This window comes from Balearica regulorum, chromosome 25, assembly GCF_011004875.1.
Source record: "Balearica regulorum gibbericeps isolate bBalReg1 chromosome 25, bBalReg1.pri, whole genome shotgun sequence".
NCBI lineage: Eukaryota > Metazoa > Chordata > Aves > Gruiformes > Gruidae > Balearica > Balearica regulorum.
Genome location: NC_046208.1, coordinates 401,499 through 423,484, shown reverse-complemented (window position 1 = coordinate 423,484; position 21,986 = coordinate 401,499). Strand labels below are relative to the sequence as shown.

The 21,986-nt window shown below is 52.8% G+C and overlaps 2 protein-coding genes across 3 annotated transcripts in view; one reads left to right on the top strand and one right to left on the bottom strand.

Moving 5' to 3' along the window:
* CEPT1 (choline/ethanolamine phosphotransferase 1) overlaps nt 1-2,050 on the top strand; it is a 30,506-nt gene extending 28,456 nt beyond the window's left edge. For both annotated transcript variants that reach the window (XM_075775979.1, XM_075775980.1), the window contains exons 8-9: nt 217-342; nt 1,121-2,050. In XM_075775979.1, the coding sequence (XP_075632094.1) occupies nt 217-342; nt 1,121-1,240 (246 nt within the window). In that variant the 3' untranslated portion in view covers nt 1,241-2,050. The remainder of the gene's footprint in view (nt 1-216; nt 343-1,120) is intronic.
* A 3,478-nt stretch (nt 2,051-5,528) lies between these two features.
* DENND2D (DENN domain containing 2D) lies at nt 5,529-19,102 on the bottom strand. Its single transcript, XM_075775981.1, has 12 exons — nt 18,948-19,102; nt 15,160-15,344; nt 14,586-14,698; nt 14,403-14,472; nt 13,190-13,267; nt 12,958-13,098; nt 10,900-11,048; nt 10,564-10,741; nt 10,070-10,111; nt 9,599-9,689; nt 8,355-8,594; nt 5,529-7,199 (listed from the first exon to the last, which is right to left on the bottom strand). The coding sequence occupies exons 1-12, from the start codon at nt 19,000-19,002 to the stop codon at nt 7,138-7,140; spliced, it is 1,404 nt and encodes a 467-aa protein (XP_075632096.1). The 5' UTR covers nt 19,003-19,102; the 3' UTR covers nt 5,529-7,137.
* Nucleotides 19,103-21,986: the final 2,884 nt, after the last annotated feature.

Here is a 21,986-nt window from a genome sequence, read left to right as displayed (position 1 = left end):
TTTCTTTGTTCTAGTAAAAGGTACTTCTCTGCAAACCTTGTCTCATAGCTGTAGACTTTCATGGTTGAAACAGTATTGCTGCTGCTACTTAAGTGCTTGATATATCTTACAGTAATGTGGCTTGAACTGTAACTTTTTTGGTTTTGTTTATTCTGAAATCACTCTACCTTGACTGGCATATGCTTATTTCTTAAACTTCCTTTTTTTTAAACGTAGGTTGCACACATGACCAAAAGTGAAATGCACCTGCACGACACAGCATTCATAGGCCCAGCACTATTGTTTCTGGACCAGTATTTTAACAGCTTTATTGATGAGTATATTGTACTCTGGATTGCCCTGGTAAGTATGGGCTCACTTTCCTTGTTGGTAATGAGCACGCAAGCCTTTGCGCACTCTTTCACAAATACTGTTTGTGTGGGTTGAGCTTGACTGACTCACCTAGAGATTGATGGGACTGGGAACCTACATTGCTGAGTTGATTTTTAAATAGAGCTCATGCAAACAGAGGTAATCATGGTTTGCTTGGTGCATAGCTTACACTGTTTTAAAGCAACGTAGCAAAAAGTCAAAGCTTAGAACAGAACATTTTGAAGATTTGTGTTGCTGTCTTGTTAGCAAGGGAATACATTATGTGCAGTGCAAGTGTAGTATGGCTATGCCTTAATTTATTGAAAGCATGTATGCCTGTCAATACTAGCAGCACCCATTAGGAAAAAATATCTGAAGTTAAACTTGTATGTACTTATTGAGCACTCAAGGGTTATCTACCAAAACGCACTGTTAACCTTTTAATAAAATTGATATTTTCTGTCTGGCTATTGTCACTCAGAGTTAATGGGGTATTTGACAGTATCTGTATAGCTACTGTATCTGTGTTCCCCTCTCTGACTCTAGAATTGAGAGTATCCTGTATTCTTACAAAGCTGGAAGAAAGTCCAGCATGTCTAGAACCTGTCTTTATTCACTGAGTGATTTTTTTTTTTCTACACAGTTGGAGATCTAGTTCTTAAAAAGACCCCAGTGCTTTTATTCTGCATTATGCAGGTGGTGTTAGACTTTTGTGTTATACTCCATGAAAACAGAAATCTAAATGTCTGTGATTTTTTTCTCTTGGCAGATCTTTTCTCTCTTTGATTTGCTGCGATACTGTGTCAGTGTGTGCAATCAGATTGCTGCCCACCTGCACATCTATGTATTCCGAATCAAGTCCTCCTCCGCGCATTCTAACCACCATTAGTAAACAGGGAGTTGCCATAAGGAGAAGTAAGAAAGAGTTGGTTTTCTACATGAATGGATGTGGAGATACTTAGGAGACTAAGGCAAAAAGCAGATAAGAACAAAGTAATTTATAATAATAAATGTTCTATAACTTTTATTCTGTTATCAGTAACACTCCTTAACTAGTCTCCTGCCTGAGAGAGTGAATTCCAAGTACACCCTAGTCAACTCTACATGTAGTCAACTCTGTTGGTTCAAAGCCCGGGAAAGCATGCAGGGAGTAACGCTCTGTCTTTGTAATTACCTTGATTACAAAATAATCTATATATGGTGAATGGATCCCCAACAACTGAAGTTTCTAATGTAGTATAATTACAGCTGCAATACGACTTGCTTTTAATTTTAATATTTCATCATCTCTTAGTGAAATACTTGTTTAGTGTCCACTTGAAATTTATTTACTAAAGACCTGAGCTGGTAAAAACAGAGATATCGCACTAGCTTGTGTAGCTGAAGCAGCTGTCAAGGTTTGAGTCTAGACTGGTGTGGTTCTTTTGCTTATGCATTGCTGATAAAGCAGTTTCTTGCTAAAGAATAATGCATTGAACAGGGTTCTGCAAGCAGAAGGGATGACCAGCATGCAAAATAGTGTGGTATCTTTGTCAATTTTATTTTTTTAAATAAACATTATCTAAAAAGACAACTTATTTCTCAATTTTCTTCAGTGGAAAGACTATAAAAAGAAAATTTTACTGTTTACTTTTTTATGTATAAAACTTAAGCAAAATTTCCTTTCTGCTCTTAATAAAGAAAAATTCTGAGAGCAACAGTTGTCTTCAGATGTGTGTGTTGCTCTGTCCTACGTAGACTTATAAAGCACAATGCTGCTTGTTACTGAGAAAGCAGATTTCTAATGCTTTGTGTTCTCTGAGCTTTTTCTGCTACATAGTGCAGTAAGATTGGGGTGGGTGGGGTTTTTTGTTGCTGTTGTTCTAATACCTTTTTTAATGTGATGAACTGCATCAGGGAGGCTAAGTTAGATGTAATGACCCTGAATGGAGTGCCTCGGCTTGCTGTATGGAGCGAAGGGAGGGTTTCCAGAGCAGGATCTGCCATGGCTATCAGGAAGCTGCTTGGGAGACGGTTGGTGGGGAATTCTAGGAACGTGGTGGTTGCAATTCTAACCCTCTGGCCATGAAGCATCTTGCTGAAGATGTCTGGAAAATGCCTCTGTCTACTCAGCCACAGCAGTACCTGAAGACAACTGCATGTGTCTCTTCTTTGAAGGAATTAAGCACAGCTCACTTGAAAACACCACCACCAATAAATCAAACCACTTGGCTACAGGAAGTGATGACATATATTTCCTGTGATACCCTTGTGATTAGAAAATGTGCTCAGGAAGTGGAGAGAAAACTTGGTTCCTTCAGTGACTGGAGAGCTTTAATCTGCTTCCATCTCACTGGGAGCTATCCTGGACAGAGGGAGCAGTCTCCCCGAGTTGTGTCCGTGCAGAGACATGAGACTGCTTGAGCTAGAGAGAGCACAGGAGGAGCATGGCTCCAGTTTGGTTGTTGAAGTGTTTGCAAGGAAAGAATGGGCTGGCCCCTGTTTGAGATGCTGCAGGAAGTGGAACTGAGATGCCGACTTCTTCAGCTGAGTGTTCAGCACGTGGACATGCTCTGTCTTGTCAACCAAGAAGAGCCTTGGTTCCTTCACGTGGCGTGATGCTGTTTCAGCAAGTGAGTTGGAGGTCATGCCTCGGGTTTGGGGCACTGGGGAAAGGAGGAACATCCTCAGGACGAGGAGGGAACTAATGTAGGCTTTCCTGCTTGGCCCTTGAACTCCCAGGCATGTGCATGCTTGTGAGTGGCTATTTTACAGCAAGCACAGCTGAGGGCTCTTTGGGGGTCCGCACAGGGTCCCTGCCAGGCTGAAGCCTGGGGGAGAGTTTGGTTCCTACACCCTGACCACATACCTGGGGCATAGCTCTTTACATGTCCTGCATAGATTACGGTCCAAGTGCCTTGCTACTGGGAGCATCTCCAGTGTGTAAGGTGGCAGCTGTCTCTCTAGTATCGCAGTTTTAGATACAACTGAAATTTAGGTAACTACTTTGTTTAGTTTTAACCATATTCAGCTGGGTGAAGGTTTGATCTAGATAGTCCAGGCTCTGCTGCTGCCCTTCAAGAGGTGAGCAAGACAAAGTCTGCAAGGCAAAAGACTGGAAGGATTTTAAGGTGCTGAGAGCCTGTCTCCCCATTCACAAACCATGTGTTTCTTTTCATCAGGATGAAGTGGGTGCAAAACTTGGTCGCTTGGAAAGTCCCTCCCTGGTGTGCAAGCGGTTTTCTAGACATGCAAACAAGGAGAATCATGGTGTCAGTCTTCAGGGCTTTATGATTAAGCTGCTCCAAATAATTTGTCACTGATGCTTGAGACTGAAGAATTGAAGTCTTTAAAGGGTTGTCTAGGACCAAACTTTTGTTTACAAAACATGTCTAAGCTAAAGTCTGTTGATGTTCAGGAAATGCAATAGGGCACCTTTTCCTCAGCTTTTCATGCTTGGAAGTTTGAATGCCCTCTGTGATCAGCCACGAAAAAAATTCCCCTTTCTATCCTGTTAAAGTTTCAGTGTTACCAGGGAATAGCTACTGCTGGTAGTCCAAGCCATGTAAAGTGTTGCTATGGATACAGGTACCATAGGCCTGTAATAAATAATGGAATAAATGAACTTTACCCCTGGCACTTGTACATTATGGACTGTCGCTGATCATAGGTTACTTAGGGCTGCTCAAGGCGTTGAGAAGGGCGACAGAAGTTTTGTGGGCTCAGCCTGATCTTGTGACATGCTTTTTCACTTTCTGTTGCGTTCAGAAGACACTTAGAAGGAAGAGCTTTTGCAAGAGCAGCCTGTTGAGCTTCCTGGAACACCTGTGCCCGAGTGTACTTCCTTCAAAACAAATACAAACTGTTCTCTGATAAGCAAGTTTTCCCCTAAAACTGTAAAGGCAAGCTGAAAATTTCTACTTGGAGTGTTGCCTCTTCTAAGAACTGGTAAAGGAATTCCCTTGCCTTGGTAAGGAGTTTAACACAGAAAGAGACAGGTCAAGATATCTCGGGGCCTGGTGCTGTTTCATCTGAGTCTCAGTTTTGTTTCACACTAGTATTTTTCTGCTCTTTCCTTCCTACCCCGCATACACCAGGTACATCTAGTGCTGCTGTGCCCCGTCTTTGAGTTTGGAATGGCGTTGCAGAGAAGTTCAGTCATTTCCAGAGAGTAGAAGGTGAAGGCTGCAGCGATTTTCAGAGGTTATAGCCAGGTGGGAAGTGATCAGAGGTAGGAGCTGTGTCTATTACTGTACTGGAGCAATCCAAAAGTGCTGAACAATAACAACTGTGTTGACTCTGGGAGGTTAAATACGCCCAGGACTATTTGCTGGCACCGAGGCCAGCTGGCGGAGGGTGACACATGCCATAACATGAAACTTATCTTCCAAGCAGGGAAGCTGCGTAGCAGGAATTGAAACGCAAATCAGGAGCCATTCCTGAGCTGACTCCCAAACCGTGCCTGGGAGTTGTTTGTACAAGCGTGAGTTGGCTAATACTGTGCTGGGAACTATGTTAACAATTTAGCAGAATAGATGAGCACTTTCCAGTTCAGGGAAACATTTCTTGGCACTGTTTTATTTACTGTTGTAGATTTAGATCAAGTGTTAGACAAATCTTGAGCGGGAAGAAGGATTTAAAAATATGCTGGGAGTTTTGCTGATAGGCTGCAGTGTGACCTGAGCCCAGCTGGATGTGTCCGTGCTCCTGGCAAACAGCAGCTGAGTTTACCCCAGTGTCTCTAGCAGCAAACACAGTGCCCCCACCCACAAGCAGGTGGTTTAAGAGAGGCAGACTGAGTTCAAAGAAAGAAACTGGGTGTTTTATTCAGCATCTGCCCTTTCAGCACAGCGTCTTCTTTCTGCACCGATCTTGATCATAGGGATGCACATACTTCTTGCAATAGGCAGTGTGCCCACCCTCCGGGCATTAAAGGGAGGGCGTTAAAGCTTTTGCCAGATTGCACCGGTCAGGTGAGTAAGCAAGCGTGATAATATCACGCTGCTTTTCAATGTTCAGGCCAACCCAAGTCAAGAAACCCTTAAAACTTGTTGATCAGGAACGACATTGGTAATGCAGGCTTAAGAAACAAGAACAGAGCTGTTGGGAAGAGGAACAGCATACCGAAAGGGAAAAGATAGAAGAGGAATGGGGGGGAGATTTGGGGGTCCTGGGACAGATTACGCCCCTGGGCTTGTTTTTCTTTCTTTCCAGCCACCACCTGTAGCTCTGAAGCTGCTGCTGGATGGTGGGGAGAGAAGGTAGTGCCAGAAAAGTGCCTGGTTGCTCCTGTTCCTGCTGTCCCCTTTTGTTGTCCTGTAGCCAACTGAGAAGCTGAGCTGAGAGCTGATGTGCTTCCCAAAGGATGCTTTTCTGGGCTGGTCACTGGGAATGGATCTAGGTCCCTTTTTCCATAACAATACTAAAAGGAAAAGTGCTTTAAGTAACTTAAGATCCTATTTCAATCTATTCTTTGTTCAGCAGTTGCACAAGGTAGCACCAACCCTTCTAACTCGTCTCATTTTCGTTAGATGTTCAACAGCTCTGAAAGCAAAAGCTGTCTGGCAGTCAGCCTGCTTATTTTTTAGTGTTCATGTAAAGTCTCTCACTGTGATATTCAATGCCACTGCAAAAGTTGTGTTAAACCGTATTTTTTATAACATCTGCATGTGTCTAGTGGGTACCGAGTGATACAGCAGCTTGGCTAGAACGTCCCAGCCAGAAGGATGAAGCTCTGCCTTCAACCCCAGCCCTTGCTGGGAGAAGTATGTAGCCCTGGTTTGTCTGGGAAGGAACCAGGCAGATCTGGAGCCAGCACCAGCTTTCCCTGCTGCAATATCTATTCCCCGGATGAGTGCGCTGGGAAAGGGGGAGAACTGTAATTTAGCTTTAAATCTCCTGCAGGCATCACATTTAAGCAACGGTGCTTCAATGAACTGCAAGGTTTTAAAAGAAGTTGTCATCAAAACCAGAAACAAGGAGGATGTCGACATGCTTTACTACTGAGTTTAACAAATACTTCCTCCCTATCCAAAGCTGTTGATCGGCTGTTTCCCTCCGCTACAAAGCACAGCCCTGTGGCCTTCACAGTTTGCTTCCAGAACAAATAAATAACCTGTTGGAAAAGAATATTTCTGTTTCTTTAAAGAGCTAAACTGGGCTCTAAAGTGGTACTGATGAAGCAGATAGCTGCTATAGAGGAAACCGCTGAAATCCACCGCAACTGTTCCTGCCGGTACTTAACAATGAACACATCTTGATAGAAAATAAAGTGAAACAGTTGTTAATAATAGAAACCTCAGAAACTTAATCGATAGGATGTTACTTATTTGCAAAACCTAAGTTTGTTTTAATTAGAAATAGCGCTATTTCCTACTCATATTTTTTTTTTTTCTCTAACAATTACTCTACAACCTCTGTTGTCCTGCAGCCAGCTCCCTGACTTCCTTCCCTCCCTGTGTGAGGTCCAGATAGGGCCAAAGACTCTGCACAGGGTCGGGCACTGTGAGTCACAGTTTGTCCCTGTTGCTAGCAAGATTGGAAAAGAAATCACAGCCTGCTCTAGCTCTGTGCAAAAGAGTTTTCCAGTGCAATGATGCCCTGAGGAAAAAAGAAAGGGGAGAAACTGGTGTTCAGTGCTGCCCACGCATCTCATAAGTCACAGATGGGTAGGAACCAGTGGACCGATCCAGCAGAGTCCAGCGTGCTCTGTCCTTGGACAGGGCATGGATCGAGTCTGCACAGCGTGGTGCTGCTGCCAGGAAACTGCTTGGTCCCAGCCATGCTCCTGTGTTCTCAGGCTGGACTTCAGGAGTCCCTTCGGTGCTTCTTCTGTTCGTGGTACTCTGTTATTTTCTGCTGGAAATATGCTGTGGATGAGAAAAGGTCAGTTAGTGAAATGCAAGCGTTTGGGCTGGGGAGGATACAGGGCTGCACCACCACCAGCTGCACCCAGGTGAGGACCCAGGCGAAATTGGGGTTGTTGCAATTCCACCCATCCCTCTGACCCACCCAAAATGGGCTTTATTATGCTGGGTTAGGGTAAGTTTCTAACCCACATGTTCTCTCCTGTTCAGTTTTTGTGCTTTCTCTCCAACCGGCAAAGAAGAGAGAAAGCGTGAGACCCTGGGAATGCAAATACGCAAAAAGCTGACCTAAACCGGGAATGTAACGGGAAAGCTGGGACTGTGCCATCCCTCTCTCCCATCCCGAGGCAGACCCAGGTCCATGCCTGCCCTATAAAGGGCAGAGAAAGCAGCAACCGAGGTAGTGCCGGTCCCCGAGTCCCCTGGGCAGGCTGGAGATGGGCTGGAGAGGGACCCACCATGGGCACCATCTGCCACTCACTGCCACATGGTGCCATCTGAGGGGACATTTGCTTTGCACCGACACGGCAGTCACTGATAGAGCGCGATGCCTGCGCCCTCCTGCACTCTCCAAGTGCAGCAAGACCTTGGGGGTGGCAAGTCCCAGGCCAGGATGTCTCTGGCCACTGGCAAGTGTTTTGGGTGGCTTCTTCAACCTCCATCTCCCCTGTTTGTCCTCGTCCTAGGCTGGGAGGAGACTGAGCTCTGCCCAGCGCCCCATAAATCCTCAAGAAGAGAAAAGGACCAACCCAGCCACCACGGGTCTGCGCCAGAGCTGGTGGCAGAGATGAGTCAGGGCTCACAGGCGGCGCAGCCAGGAGCCAGCTCCCAGCTGCTGCCTGCATCCAAGCCAAATATTTGTGCTGCTACTGGTATGTTTGCCTAAACACTGAGCTCTCAGTAAGCCTGCCCCATCCCCAGTTAAGCGATGAGATCTAAAATGAGCCCTGGGATTTATTTTTTTTTGTTTTTTTGCTTGACAGGAGTAGAAAAATGCAGCCGTTGAGAGCAAATGGGTGCTACTCACTGCACTGAGCATCCTCAGCCTCGAGCTGCATCCCTCTCTGGACACGGGGCATCTCTTTCCCTTAACCGAACAGCCCAGGGCTTTGCAGAGCTCACCTGACCGGAGAGGGAAGGAGAGATGGGGACGTTTACCTTCCGGTGGGATCCTGCTCTTTTCTGCTTCCTCAATAAATAGGGAAAACATGTTTGTCTTCACAAACTTCTTCACAAACTTGCGGTTGTTCTTGGAGGTGATGGCTTTGTAGAAAGCTCGCTCCTGGAACGTGCCCGAGCCGTTTTTACTCCACTTGATGTGCGAGGCATAGTGGCCAACAATTCGGACGAAGAATTGCACAAAGGCTTCGGAAACGAGTGTGTTCACCTGCTCAGATGCTGGAAGAGGACAAGGAGCACGAGAGGTGGGGATGGGACCTCTGGACACAGAAAGGACGGTCCTATTTTAACGTGGCTGGTTCATCTGTTTGCATCCTTAGAAATTAGACTTAAAACCTCCGTGTACCAGTAAACCAAGATCGGAGGATCTTGGGTCAAGGGAGGGGATTCTGCCCCTCTGCTCCGCTCTGGTGAGACCCCCCCTGCAGTGTTGCATCCAGCTCTGCAGTCCCCAGGAGAAGAAGGACATGGAGCTGTTGGAGCGAGTCCAGAGGAGGCCACGGAGATGATCCGAGGGCTGGAGCACCTCTGCTATGGAGACAGGCTGAGAGAGTTGGGATTGTTCAGCCTGGAGAAGACAAGGCTGCGGGGAGACCTTAGAGCCCCTTCCAGTACCTAAAGGGGCTACAGGAAAGCTGGAGAGGGGCTGGTGACAAGGGCAGGGAGTGACAGGCCAAGGGGAATGGCCTGAAGCTGCAGGAGGGCAGATAGAGATGGGATCTGAGGCAGAAATCCTTCCCTGTGAGGGTGGTGAGGCCCTGGCACAGGTTGCCCAGAGAAGCTGTGGCTGCCCCTGGCTCCCTGGCAGTGTTCAAGGCCAGGCTGGATGGGGCTTTGGGCAACCTGGGCTAGTGGAAGGTGTCCCTGCCCATGGCAGGGGGGTTGGGACTAGATGGGCTGTGAGGTCCCTTCCAACCCAAACCGTTCTGTGATAATTTTGCTGAGGGAGCACTGGCTGTGTTTGCTTTTCAGGGTGGCAGCATCTTTGCAGGCCAAATTTTGGCAAGACCTGATTTTTTCAGCAGAATCAATTGTTCCTGCTCTCATGTTTCACAGGACAGTGGAAAGGCCAAGGGATTTGTCTCCTGTGGCTGCATTTTATTGCAAATTGGGGCAGAAACATCCCAGGCCAGGTCTCTAGGAAAACCATTTCACTGAGGACTCTGGCCATCTGTGGAAGGCAGCTTGCATCCATTTTACTGTATATAAAAAGACATCCTTACTCTGTATGTTGTTGTTGTTGTTGTGCCTGTTCAGAGACGTCAGCATCTCATTCTGCAGCTTGATGGGCAAGATCTCCTCCTCATCGCCGACCTGGAAGGCAACGGGGCTGTGAAACACATGGCACCAGTGGGAACCCATCTCAGATGGTCACAGGCAGCAGTTAGTGCAGCCCATCAGTGGCGCTTTCTGCAGAGCTCATTAATTAATTATCATTGTGGGGTGCTGCAGTGATGCTGGGAGTGGGATGCCCAACACATGGACCCTGCCGCTCCGGCTCATGGCAGGAGAGGTGCAGCTGATGGAGACTTCCCTTCATGGGACATTATCCCTGCATGGGCAACACCAAGATGTCTCTGCCCCCGAAATGTGAAAGCAGCCAGGTAGCTGGGACTGAGGGGTGGAAAGGGGCCCTTCCCAGGGTGACCCAGGCCAGGTGAACCCAACCCCACCCCCTGCACGGGGGGACCTACCGCTCGGAGGATCTTCCCTTCACAGAGGTCAACTATCAGAGCCTGAAAGAGAGCAGAGGGCAACCAAGTTTAGCCCTACCAAGGCAGCCACGTTCCTCCCACCCATTCTGGGATCAGACCAGTGTGTCTGTAGCCCATGAGGGTGGCAGGAGAGGGACCATGTTTGATGCAGGCTTGGTGGCTTGTCCCCACACAGCTTTTCTCTGCTTCTGCAAGGTTGGGATGATGCCAATGGTTGGCCCAGCCAACAGCAGGTCCCTGCACCCCCAGGGTCAGGGCTGCGTGTCCTGGGGTGGCCGGCAGCACCCAGGGGGACGTGGAGGTGTTGCCCCAGGTACCAACAGGAGGGGACAGGGAAGAAGCCCCAATCTCCAGCCTCCCTGGATGGGAAAAGGGTACAACCAGAGCCTTCAGCTCCAGAACCAACCCAAACCTAGGGTCACGGACTAACCAATGCCTCCATCCAGATGCTTTTCCCTGCCCAGATGAAATACCTCCTCCATCGGCTGGTCCAGGACCCGCTCCAGGTGCCGCATCTGGATGCCGACCATGAAGGGCGTGGGGCAGCAGACGGTGTCGAGCAGGCACTCGGGGACCACGGGGATGTAGGTGTGAGCCCAGGTGAAGGGGTAGAGGAGAGCAGCCACTGCGTGGATGCACTGTGACAGGACACTGCAGGACAAGGAGCCATCACGGTGGCATTGCATGAGGAAAGGGAACTTCACTGCTCAGAGGGAACACCCCACCCTGAGCTCAGCTGCATCCTGTGCTGCTTCAAGGCTTTTTGTTTTGGTTTGGTTTTATTTTTAAATAAACAGATGAGGACTCACCTCAGCTCCTCCGCCAGGAAAATGAGCCGTCGCTCCAACACGGCAGAGGCAAAGATGTGCAGGATGAGGTGGGGGCTGAGCCGCTGGAGCAGAGCCTGAAACTCCACGTGCTCCAGATGGGCATCCACGGGCCGCGTGAGCTCGATGAGCTGCCAAGGGAGAGCCACCAAACCCTGGCTTAGGAGGTGCAACAGTCCCCCACACCACCCTGACCCCCCGAGAAGGTGATTTGGGAGCAATTAATGACCCAGAGTTTGCAGGATCTGCATCATGTCCTCCTGCAAGGGACAAACCTCATCTTGTTCTGCCTGGGGATTTGAGCTGTACAGCGCTGAGGATGCAGGGGAAGCCATCGGTGATGTGCGCTGTGGGGTTTATTTATTGGGGCACTGGATTTTTAACCAAAATGCCTCTTTTCTCCAGTGCTCACAAGTCCCTGGTAGGAGACAGGCAGGGACTGCCCCCATCTCAGTATCTGACAGCTTGTCTGAGAGCAGCAGCTTCCAGGAAAGGGAGGAGGGAAGAGGGTAGGACTTTGCTATAAAAACCACAAAAGCTTCCTCAAAAGTCTCTCTGGGAGGACCAGCTCGTCTATTCCTAGCTAGGATGGCCCAAAAGTGAATTATCTAATGGATATTTGCAGGTGGTCTGTCTATTCTGCTGGCTTTGCCCCAGACAACAGGCTCCCAAACCTGGTCGATACATCTGCCCTGCTGGGGACAGCCCCGAGACGGTGACCACAGAAGGGTTAACAGGACCGTGCAGCTCATGACACAGTCCTGGCCCGTCTCCCCAGCTTTGCAGGGGGGAAATCCCCCTCCTCCCTGTGCCAGGCTGCCTTTCCAGCAAAGCAGCATCTTCCCAGCCAGCAGCATAGGGCTTGGCTGGGCTCTGCAGCCCCTTTCCAGGACAAATCCTGCACAATCCCCAGCTCCCAGCCTGCGCAGCACCCAGAATTTATTTTTCACCCCCTTCCCTGTTTTCTCACTGATCTCTCTGACTTGCTCCAGCCCCTGCCTGGAGCCCTAAAGTGCAGCTCTTTCGAAGAACGTCCTCGTATATCCTCCCTCCCCGTCACTCCCAGCAGCACTCCCTGCAGCCTGGCCCACGGCCCGTAGCCAGAGCATTGAGCAACCTGCAAAGCCCTTGCACAAGCCTTCCTGGATGAAGAAATCTCTTGCAATTTGATAGCCAGCTGCTAAATTGCACTACAGAGGAGAGATCTTGCTCTCAGACCCACTCTGGCAGGACACATCCCTGGGATGCTCAGCACTGAGGTTATTTTGCCCGGTGCCAAGGCAGATCCTCCCCCTTTTCCCACCCCCAGCTTTGCCACAAGAGAAAGAAAAAAGCAAAAGAAAAGGCTCTGCCTGTGCGAGCCTGGGCCGTGTGTGGGTGAGATGAGCCCCGTGGGCACCGTGCCCGTATCAGATCTCCTTTCCACAGGTAAGGGCTGGGCTTGCTGCACGCCTGCGCCATGCTGCTGCCTGCTCATGATGCTAAACCAGGGCGGGTGTCGATGCTGAGAGCTGAGCGCTGCGGTGCGGAGGGGAAGCTGCAGCCTGTGACACCCCACAATGGCCCCAGCACCACTGCGCACCCCAACAGCCCCACGTGTTGCACCCAGAGGTACGAACGCTGGCTGATGAGCGGGGTGCAGCCAGCCCCGCTCCATGAACCCCGGTGTGATGCACCGTCCTGACATAAAGGCTGTGCAAGCACCGACGTGTTAAATGGCGTCCGGGGAGGTTTTGTGCTGGCAGCTCCAGCTCGAGGCTGATGGAGCTGCAAAGATGCTGCTTGCAAGAATGGGGCAGCATCACCTGTAGACGGGCTCCATCCTCATCCTCACTGCTTGCTGCTCTCCTCCTAGACGAGGAGGGAGGTGACACCCGTATTCCCAGGGCACGAGGCCCCCGGCAGCCCAACCCACCACCCACTGCTCCAGCGAGCACCCATGTGTGCTGCAGGTGTGGAGGATGCTTCCAGAGATATCCCAGGCTCCCCATGTCGGAGCAGTCCAGGAGGTGCCACTGAGCCCCCAAGACCCCCACCAACCTCTGTGCCCGACTCTGGGATGAAGCTTTTAATGGTGACAGTTTTCCCTGGAGCTGGGAAGGGTGATTCCCGAAGGCCCTGCATGAAGGGGTAAATCACGGCCATAGAGATCTGGCGCCTCTTCTCCACCTCATCCAGGATCTGGGAGACAAAAAAGTGAGGTGTGAAACCCTGGAAGGCAACGCAGTTGCTGCCTGGGCCACCACCGTGCCAGACAGAGCCACATCCCTACCTTGGAGAAGAGCCCGAAGCAGCCCAGGCAGCTGATGATGCAGAAGACCTCAGGGAGGCGGACACCGCGGCCAGATGGCTGGAAGAGGGTGGGAAAAGGGTTTGAGCATCTCACCACCTCCGTGCTCTCCCCAGAGATCCCCCCTGACCCCACTCGCTCCCCCCAGGATACCCAATCACTCGCTGGGGGATTCTCAGAGCTGGGGCTCAGGCCAAGGGTGCAGCTGATGCTGTAAAAGCCGAGGGTGCCAGGAGAAGGCACTTCATATGCCAAAGCTGTTAATAATTTTGGTGCGAAGCCCTTTGGCATATTCCCAAACTTTCCTCCCCTCCAGACATGCGTCCTCCGAGACGTCCTGCCCCACCATCCCTGGGGCTAATCCTACCTCCTGCTAAACGAGGGACCAGCAGGATGAGCGCCCAGGTGGTTTTTTTCCCCTTCCAACTGGACTATCCTGGGTCTGTTTGCTCTCTGTGCTTTCAGCCCTCCCGACACCCAGTTCAAAGCCAGAGCTCAGCCCTGGATGCAGCAGTGGGCAGGTTTGCCAGGGAATGGAAGGGTGGTGGGATCCAGCACATCACCAAGCCGTGCCGTATGGCCCTGTGGCTTTATGTCCCTATCTAAGCAGGCTGTGTGTAAGTCAGCAGCCAAGGAAGATCTCCATCGCACCTCGCAGCCCCCGAACTGGCCAAATCCATGAGTTGAGAAAGCAGCCATTGTTCAGAAGCAATTTTTGGGGACAGGGCTGAGGGCACCCGGCTCCTTGGCACCTGGATGGGCACAGGCGTGTCCCCATCTTGATCCCAAGTGGGATTTGCAGCTGTCCTGACCGCTGCAGCCAAGAGAAAGGAGCCGGGGAAGCTGTGGGAGATAGGTGGGGAGGCAGCGACCACCAGTATGGGGAACAGCACCTCCCAACCGTCCCATCTCCTGGTTGCATTTCAGGCCAGCCCTGGGCTACAGCAAAGGCTGCTTTCCTCCATCCAGCGTCCAACTGATGCCCCAGCAGAAACAAAGCTAAAAAAAAAAAAATATCCCTTTGGGCACCCCCTTGCTGCTTGTCATCATCTTTATCAAGGCAAGTGGCTTTCTAAGGCACGTCCCTGAGAGCTGTACTTTGGGGATGGCAGAAGGCACTGTGTCCCACCATGGGGATGGGGTGGCACAGCCACCACCAACCCAGCGATGGGTGTACGGGCGATGGGATGCTCACCAGCAGCCGCCTGCAGTACCCGATCTTCCTGCTGCCATCCACATTGGTCAGGACGAAAGAAAAGGTTTCGCTGCAAGGAGAGACAACACATGGGGACAGATGGCTTTTCCAGCCCACAGCCCTCAGGGGTGTGACAGCACAAGGTGAGAAACCACGGACAAGACCCCACGGTGGGGCACTTACCTGGTGAACTCAGTGACAGGGGCCCAGTTGTTGCCATCGGGGAAGCAGAAGAGGGGGATGGCTTGCAAGAGACGTTCCTCCTCCTCCTTCTGGCCCTTCAGCAGGTTCTCACGCTGGAACAAAGTGATGCGAAGAGTCAGGGTGATGGAGGGTGCCCAGAGCCCCAGGGGATGGGGTGGGATGGGGTGTGTCTGAAAGCAACCCCCTGCTTAGATTGATGCAGAGGGTGCCTGCACAGCCCTGGACAAGCATCTCCCAAAAATCCAATTTTTGACTCTTTTACTCCATGGATAGAGGGGCAAAGCAGAGGCAGCCAGGGACCGCTCTGCAAACATGGGGTCTTCTCCTGTGCCACCTCCCCAAGGTGTGATTTTGCTGCCCTGGTCTCCCCTTTTGGGACGGAAGACCAGGGAGCACCCCTGGGATTTTTCTCCTGGGGTTTGGGTTTGCAGCTCCAGGGCACGGGGGTATTCTTCTGTTCTCCTCCCCTGGCTCTAGTGATGGGGAAGGAGCAACATCCCCTTTTCATCTAAATTCAGAAAACTCATCTTCCTGGAAACACGGGACTAAATACCTTTGGGAACTGGTAGGTGATCTTGGGTTCATAACCTCCATCTGACATCTTCTTCAGCGACACCACCACCAGGTACTCGAAGAAAAACTGTCCAGGAGAATAGAGGATGGAGATCCGCTCTCTTGGTTTCCCCTGCGGCACCCGTGAGGGGTTGTTCTCTGCAGCAGAGGCCTCCTCTTTTCCTTCTGTAGCCAAAAATAAAGCCCAAAAACCAGAGCAGAGTGAAATGAAAGGCCAGGAGGTGTCCTGATGGCTGGAGAGGAGATGCAGAGCTACACATGAACTGGCCAAAGTGGCTGGAGGGAACCAGGACCTGGTGCACAGCGTGTTTTGGTCCCTGACAGTGAACAGCTGGGGACATGTGGGCACAGGACATGGAAAGGAAAGAGAAATGGCTTTTATGAATCTTTTGGAAAAATTGAAATGCCATCAGACACCCCCAGCGCTCCTTTGCCCCATCCCAGCGAGGGCAGATGGCCACCCAGAGCAAAGCTGGCATGTGGGATGGCGGAGAGCAGACAGTCTCTGCAGAAAGCATCTGCAGAAAGGAGTGTGAATGCTTTTGTAGCAGTTAATTTTATTCCCTTAGGGGAAAAAACAGCAAACAAACAGCACAGATCTTGTCTGAGCACCTCCAAAGGCCCACCAAGATGAATCCCAACCTCTCCCAGCCAGATGTCCTCAGTCCTGGGAACTGCTGTTTGCAAATGAGATACTCGAGGGTTTTCCCTAAACCACAGCTCCCAAAGCAAAGCAATTCCCTGAGATTACATCCCATTTCTTGTTTGGCTGGTTGGGGAGCACAGCTGGGGAGCATCAGCTGCCACAACCTGAAAAACTAGAAATAAGAGTGAAAAGTGCCCAAACCGACATCTCCAAGGGCCCTAGGATGATCGTAGCAGGGCAGTGAGATCTGAGGGATGGGAAGGAGAGGAGTTAAATGCCATCAGGAGGCTGCAGCCAGGCCATGCCACAGCTCTTCCCTCTCCCAGAAGCCACTTGCAACTCTAAATCCCAGGTTCCTGGCACCAAAACTGGCCCGGGCTTGGTCTCGGCTCTGATTACAGTGGGGAGCTGTAACAAAAATGCTTGAGCTGCTCCTAGGAATAACAGCCAGGAAAATAAACACATGGCTTGATGAAACAACTGACTCTTGCAATTTGTCCCTGCATCCCAGAGTTTAACCTGGGCTCTTTTGGTTCTCCCGCAGCTCAGCAGGGTAAGGCATGACCATGGGTGGCTGCTTCCATCATCCTTCTCCCCTGTGCATGACATCCTCCTCTGAAAGCAGTGCTGGTGGATATCCCATCCCGTGTATCCCCCCCTGGCTCCGTAGCCGCCTCCTTTAGTTTGGAAACACCTTTCCAGCCTTTGCTCTAGGTCATTGGAAGCCAAGAGGAGCAGAAAGCTCATCTGAAGAGGTGACACTCGCAGTCCCATCATGGGATGTCCTTTCCCAGAGACCAGAAACATCTTTCCCAGATTGGGACAGGGAGATGCACGAAGCCACCCCCCCCCCCATGTGCACCCTGAGGCCACTCCACCTCCACATGCAAAGCCCTTCCTCTTGGCAAGGTGAAATTCATCTAGAAGAGGTCCCTTCACTGCAGGGGGAAGCCCAGGAGCATCTCGAGGATAAGACCCAGGTGCAGACACCTCTGGTTTGTTCTCGATGGGGATCACTCAGATGACAGCCCAGCAAAGTGCTCTGGGTCAGGGAATAAAGGTTGACAAGACGTGCTTTGCTTCTCCTGCTCCTCCTTCGGATGCTCCAGCAATGGCTTCAGTCCAATCTCACCTACGGGGCTGGGGCAGGTTGTTGCTGGGGGGACCCCAGGGAATCGGGCTGTGCAGCAGGCAGGGCTGCTGGTATCCCCCAGCCTCACTGGACACCGGTGTCAGTTGTTTTCCCATCGCAGATTGCCAGGGTAAGGTGAAAGTCTGGTTAAATCCTGCCTATCCAGTCCCATCCTGTATTTCAGAGAATACAAGACATGCTCTCAAGCAAGGGCTGGATTTACATCATGTCCATGGCGTTTTCAAACAGCCAAGTAAAACCCACCGCTCCGGGCAGGCTGGTCATGCCAGGCTGTGGGTTTGCCTCTCATAGACGGACCCATGCGCCTGTCTAAAGCACGCCCTGGCACAGCAAGCCCTGCTGAAAGAGTGGCATCACCTGGCGGGGCTCCCCTGTGCTGGATCCGGTTGCAAAGCTCTCTCTGGCAGAGTCTAAATCCCTCCAAGACCGTAATACCCCATCTCTGGGCTGGAAGATGGGGCCAGGCACCATCAAGCAGTATTGGATGGGTTTAATGTGGCATCAGAGGTCCCAGCACTCCCCCAAACTGGCAGGATTTGCAGTCCCTTGCATGCCCCGGGGGACACAAGCCACTGTCACAGGAGCTTTGGCCAACAACTCTCCTGTAGCCCAAGCGGGAAGACTTGGGGACCAGCCCACAGCCCCCCCAGCAGTGGGAGCATCCCCTGCGAGGAAGGGAATGAGCCAGGCAGCTGTGGGGGCTCACACAGCTCCTGGATGGCAACCAGCTGCCGGTGTTGTGGATTTTCACCCCTCCCTTCCCCAGGCACAGAGAGGGCAAAGGCTGCTGCAGTGCATCCTGGCTCATGCGGAAACGGCACCGGGGCCACCAGCACGAAAAGAAAAAGACATTTTGCTACACAACCAGCTTCCCTGACCAGGCTGTGTTTTCTTATCAGCCGAGGGCTGTGCTCTGACCCACGTCGTCATGCAGCACAACCAGTTTCTTTACTCCCGGAAAAGTCCCAGGCCGCAGCGTACCGAACTTTCCTGGCCCCTGTGACGGTTTGCAGGGGAGCTTTGCTTCCTACGCCGTGCAGCCACCCACCTGCCCCAGCAGAGAGGAAATGGCTTTTGCTTTATCAAACCTTTTCTGCTGAGCTTGGGAAAATATATATCATACCCTGAGCAAGAGCCAGCCAGCACAAAACAGACCTGAGGGGGCGGCTTGCAGTGAGCCCCCCCAAATCCATAGGTTGTTCCAACCTGCTGTGCTGTGGTTTGAGATATGGCCGTCGAGAAAACCCCGACAATCTATCCTGTATCTCGGAAAAGCTCACAATTCCCAAAGGACCGATTTCTGTACCATCCTCTAAAGGCTCCGCAACACTGACCCGCCTCAGGGGGCACCGTGCCCCCCGCGGATGTCCGCGATGCCACGCTCCATGCCCTGCAACACTGTGCTCGGTGGGCAAACAGCTGGGAAAGCTTTGGGGGATGTGGTCATAGGGAGCCTGGGGGGCTGCCCTTGGGATGGGGCACCCCCCAGGGGATTGGGAACCCCCACCCGGGGATGGGGGAGACTCATTTGGGACTAGAAAGGCTCCCAGGGGGTGGGGTGCAGCTCCCGGGATGGGCTGAACCCCCAGGGATGAGGTGTGCTCCTGGGAGATGGGGTGCACTGCCGGGGGCTGGGGTAAGCCCCTGGAGGATGGAGCAAGCCCCGGGAGGTGGGGTAAGCCCCGGGGGCAGACGGCCCGAGCTGGGCTCCGCTGGGGAGGCACCTCGAGCCGGTGCCGGTGCCGGTCCCCGTACCGGCGGTTCCACCCGGCGTGGCCGCGCTGCGCTGCCCGGGAAAGTCCCCGCTCCGCCGGCTGCCGTCGGCTCCTGCAGCCGCGGTCCGGGGGGCTGGCACCGGCACCGATACCCGCACCCATACCCGCACCGATATCCGCACCGCCACCAGCACCGCCACCTCCCGGAGCCCGACGCGGGGCTGTGCTTCCCGGCGTCCGCTCCCGACCCTCACCTCTGCGGCGGGAGCGCCGCAGGCTCCGTCGGAAGAAGTTGCCGATGGAGGCCATGGTGACCCCGGCGCGGAGCGGCCCCGGAGCGGCCCCGGTGCGGAGCGGTGCGGCCCGGCGAGGAGATTCGGCTTCTTCCGCCGCGCTTTCGCTTTCCCGGGGGAGGGGAGGAACGGGACGGGGCGGAGAGGAGAGGAGAGGAGGAGCGGGGGGGGGGGGGGGCCGAGCCGCACCTGGCACCGGCCGGGGCACGGGGAGCCCGCCCCGGGAGCGGGGGCACCTGGGCACGGGGAGCCCCGGGAGCGCCGGGCACGGGGAGCCGGGAGAACTGGGCATGGGGGTCCCGGGAGCATCCGGAAAGGGGGGGGAACGGGAGCACCTGATTGCAGAATTGCCGGGAACACCGGGCACCGCGAGCACCCGGGCACGGCGGTCCCGGGGGCACCGGGAATGGGGGAGACAGGAGCACCCCTGGGTACGAGGATACCAGGAGGAGCTGGGCATGAGGGAGCAGAAGGAACCGGGCGTGAGGACAGCGGGAGCACTGGGCACGGGGGAGCAAGGAGCACCAAGCACGGAGCTCCCGGGAGGGACCTGGATACGGGGGTTCCAGGAGCACCGGGTGTGGGGGGGAGCTGAGCACCCCCGCACACGGGGCTGGGCATCCCGGTGGGGAGCCGGGCACAGCCGAGGCAGGGGCACGGGGCACCCCTGGGCACAGGGTGGGAAACGGGACAGGGACCACGGGGACAAGGGTGGCTTTGCCCTACATCGCAGGGCACAAAGTGCCCTGCCCCAAATCTCCAGCTTCCCTATCCCTGCCTGAGCCCTGCTCTGGCCTCCCTGCCTCCTCCAAGCCCTTTTCTCCCCAGAAACCTGCCTGGTCCCAGGGATGGTGCCCAGTGCAGCTGCCGTAGGCCAGGGATGTCACTTAACCATCCCCTCTTGGGGACAGAGGTTTTGAGGTCTCCCGCTGTGCACCATGATGGGGAGTGAGCCGAGCCGCCCTGACGATGCCACCGTGCTTTCATTTCCATGGCCATCGGCTGCAAGCTTGTCTTGACTCTGCTTGGGAACGCCGGCCGGGCTGTGCTTTCCCTTGGGCTGGTGTTTCTCCATCGGGCAGAGATTTATTCCCCCTCTCAGAGTGACTCAGAGGCGCCTCGGCCAACTCTTGGGCTCGAGGTCGGTTGCCATCCGTCTTCGTTACAGGAAGGGAGAGGAGTTCGTTAGCACTGTGATACTGCTGCTCCATCCCGGGCACGCAGCCGGAACGCCTGCGGAGCTGCTCACCTTTGCGGGGTGCTTTTACCACTCCAGACCCACCAACAAGGAAAGTCTCTTTAAAACCAGTGATATCTTTAAAAAAAAAAAAATCCCCTTTTTCCCTTACTTAGCCTGTCCACATCCCTAATATTTCCTCTGCCATTTTTATGCAGTGCTTATGCACTAATGAAACACACAGAAGGGGCTTTGGGCACAGCTATGGGTTACGGGGCTTTTAAGGTGTGATGAGCTGTGCACTGTTCTCAGCCCTAACACTGGACTGTGGCTGTTTGCAGATGTAGACCAGATTTCCTACACCAAATATCCTCCTTTCATATTTTGCAACATCTCCCATCCCCTTCCTGGAGCGTGGGCTGGCGTTTGAGGGTGAGTTTGCAGCTGAGAGAAATGGCCTTTGCCGGCTTGGAGAGGTGGCAGATGCTTTTGGAACACTTCCCCACAGGGCACATGCCTCTGACCTGGCTGGGATGCTGCTGCCTCTCTGGGGTTATCAGGGAACTGCTGGTCCGGGGGATGGTTTCTGGCTGATCTGGAGTGGGTGGAAGAGCACTTGTGCTTCCCGGAGGAGAGGGCAGTGTGTTTATTTGTGCACAGGGCTTGTTCCCAGGAGAAGTTTCCTCTTGGCACAAAGGGAAAATAAAAAGTTAGGGGTTTTCCCCCTTGATTTTGGAGGAAAATCCCTGCTTTCCTGGAAACTGGAGCCACCTTGGGAAAACAGCTGCTGCCTTCAGCCAAAAGAAATCCCCAAATTCTTTTATTTTTTCCCATATACACAAATCTTTTCTGCTTTCTCCCTTTAAGGCAAGAGTCTGACTACGATCCCGCCTCGATAACGCCTTGCCTCCGCTCAGACGGCCTTTGTGCGGGGAAGAAAAGAGCCGTGTTCCCAGCCACAAAACCTCCCCGCTCCCGAGGAAACACTGTCCCTTTGTGCCCATCGCACAATCCAGCAAACCTTGCGCTGCTGAAAGAGGTTGAACTTCTGAATATTCCCACTGAAAGCTCCTTTCTGCGGGAAGCCAGCCACCCACCGGGACAACAAACAGGCACATTGTGGGATCCTTGGGGCTGCTGGCCACTGCGGATGCAACACTTGCCGTTGCGCTGCTCCATTGCCACTGCCAAAGTCATTCGGCTTTCCTGAACAAAACCCGGGCAGTTTTGTGTTTGATTTTTTTTCCTTTTTTTTTTTTTTTTTTTTTTTTTTTTCTTTCTCCTTCCAGCCCCAGTGCTGATGAATACATGCTGGAATTTTGGCTTTCTGCAGGCGTGATGTGTTCGGACTGCAAATATCCGATGGCCAGGGGACACCGTTGTGAACATCCCGTGGGACCCCATCGCACTGGGACTGGGGTGTCCTCACCGCTGGGACCCTGCTTGCACCGCAGTTCCTCAGCCTCCTCCTCCACTCGAGGAAGGCTTGGCTTGCTCCCCCTTGCCTCATCCTGGTTCATCCTCACCCCTTCCCTGTCCCCTTGCTGGGTGCTGTGTTTTGGGAGAGTGTTGGGGTGCTGGAGCAGCTCGAGCATGTGGTGTGCAAATGGTTTTTATTTTGCCCATAGCAGCCAGGCTGAGGTCAGGGCTTGGAGATGGAAGGTTGGGTTTGGCTGCAGCACCCCTAGCAGGGAGGTCCCCAGGGCAGCCCGAGGCTGATGGAGGTGGTGGGTGTCCCCCCCCTGGGGCTGGGGACCCCACGGTCCTTGTTTCCAGCCTTTTCCGTGCCAGGGAGTTTCTCCCACTGGATGGCAGCATTAGAG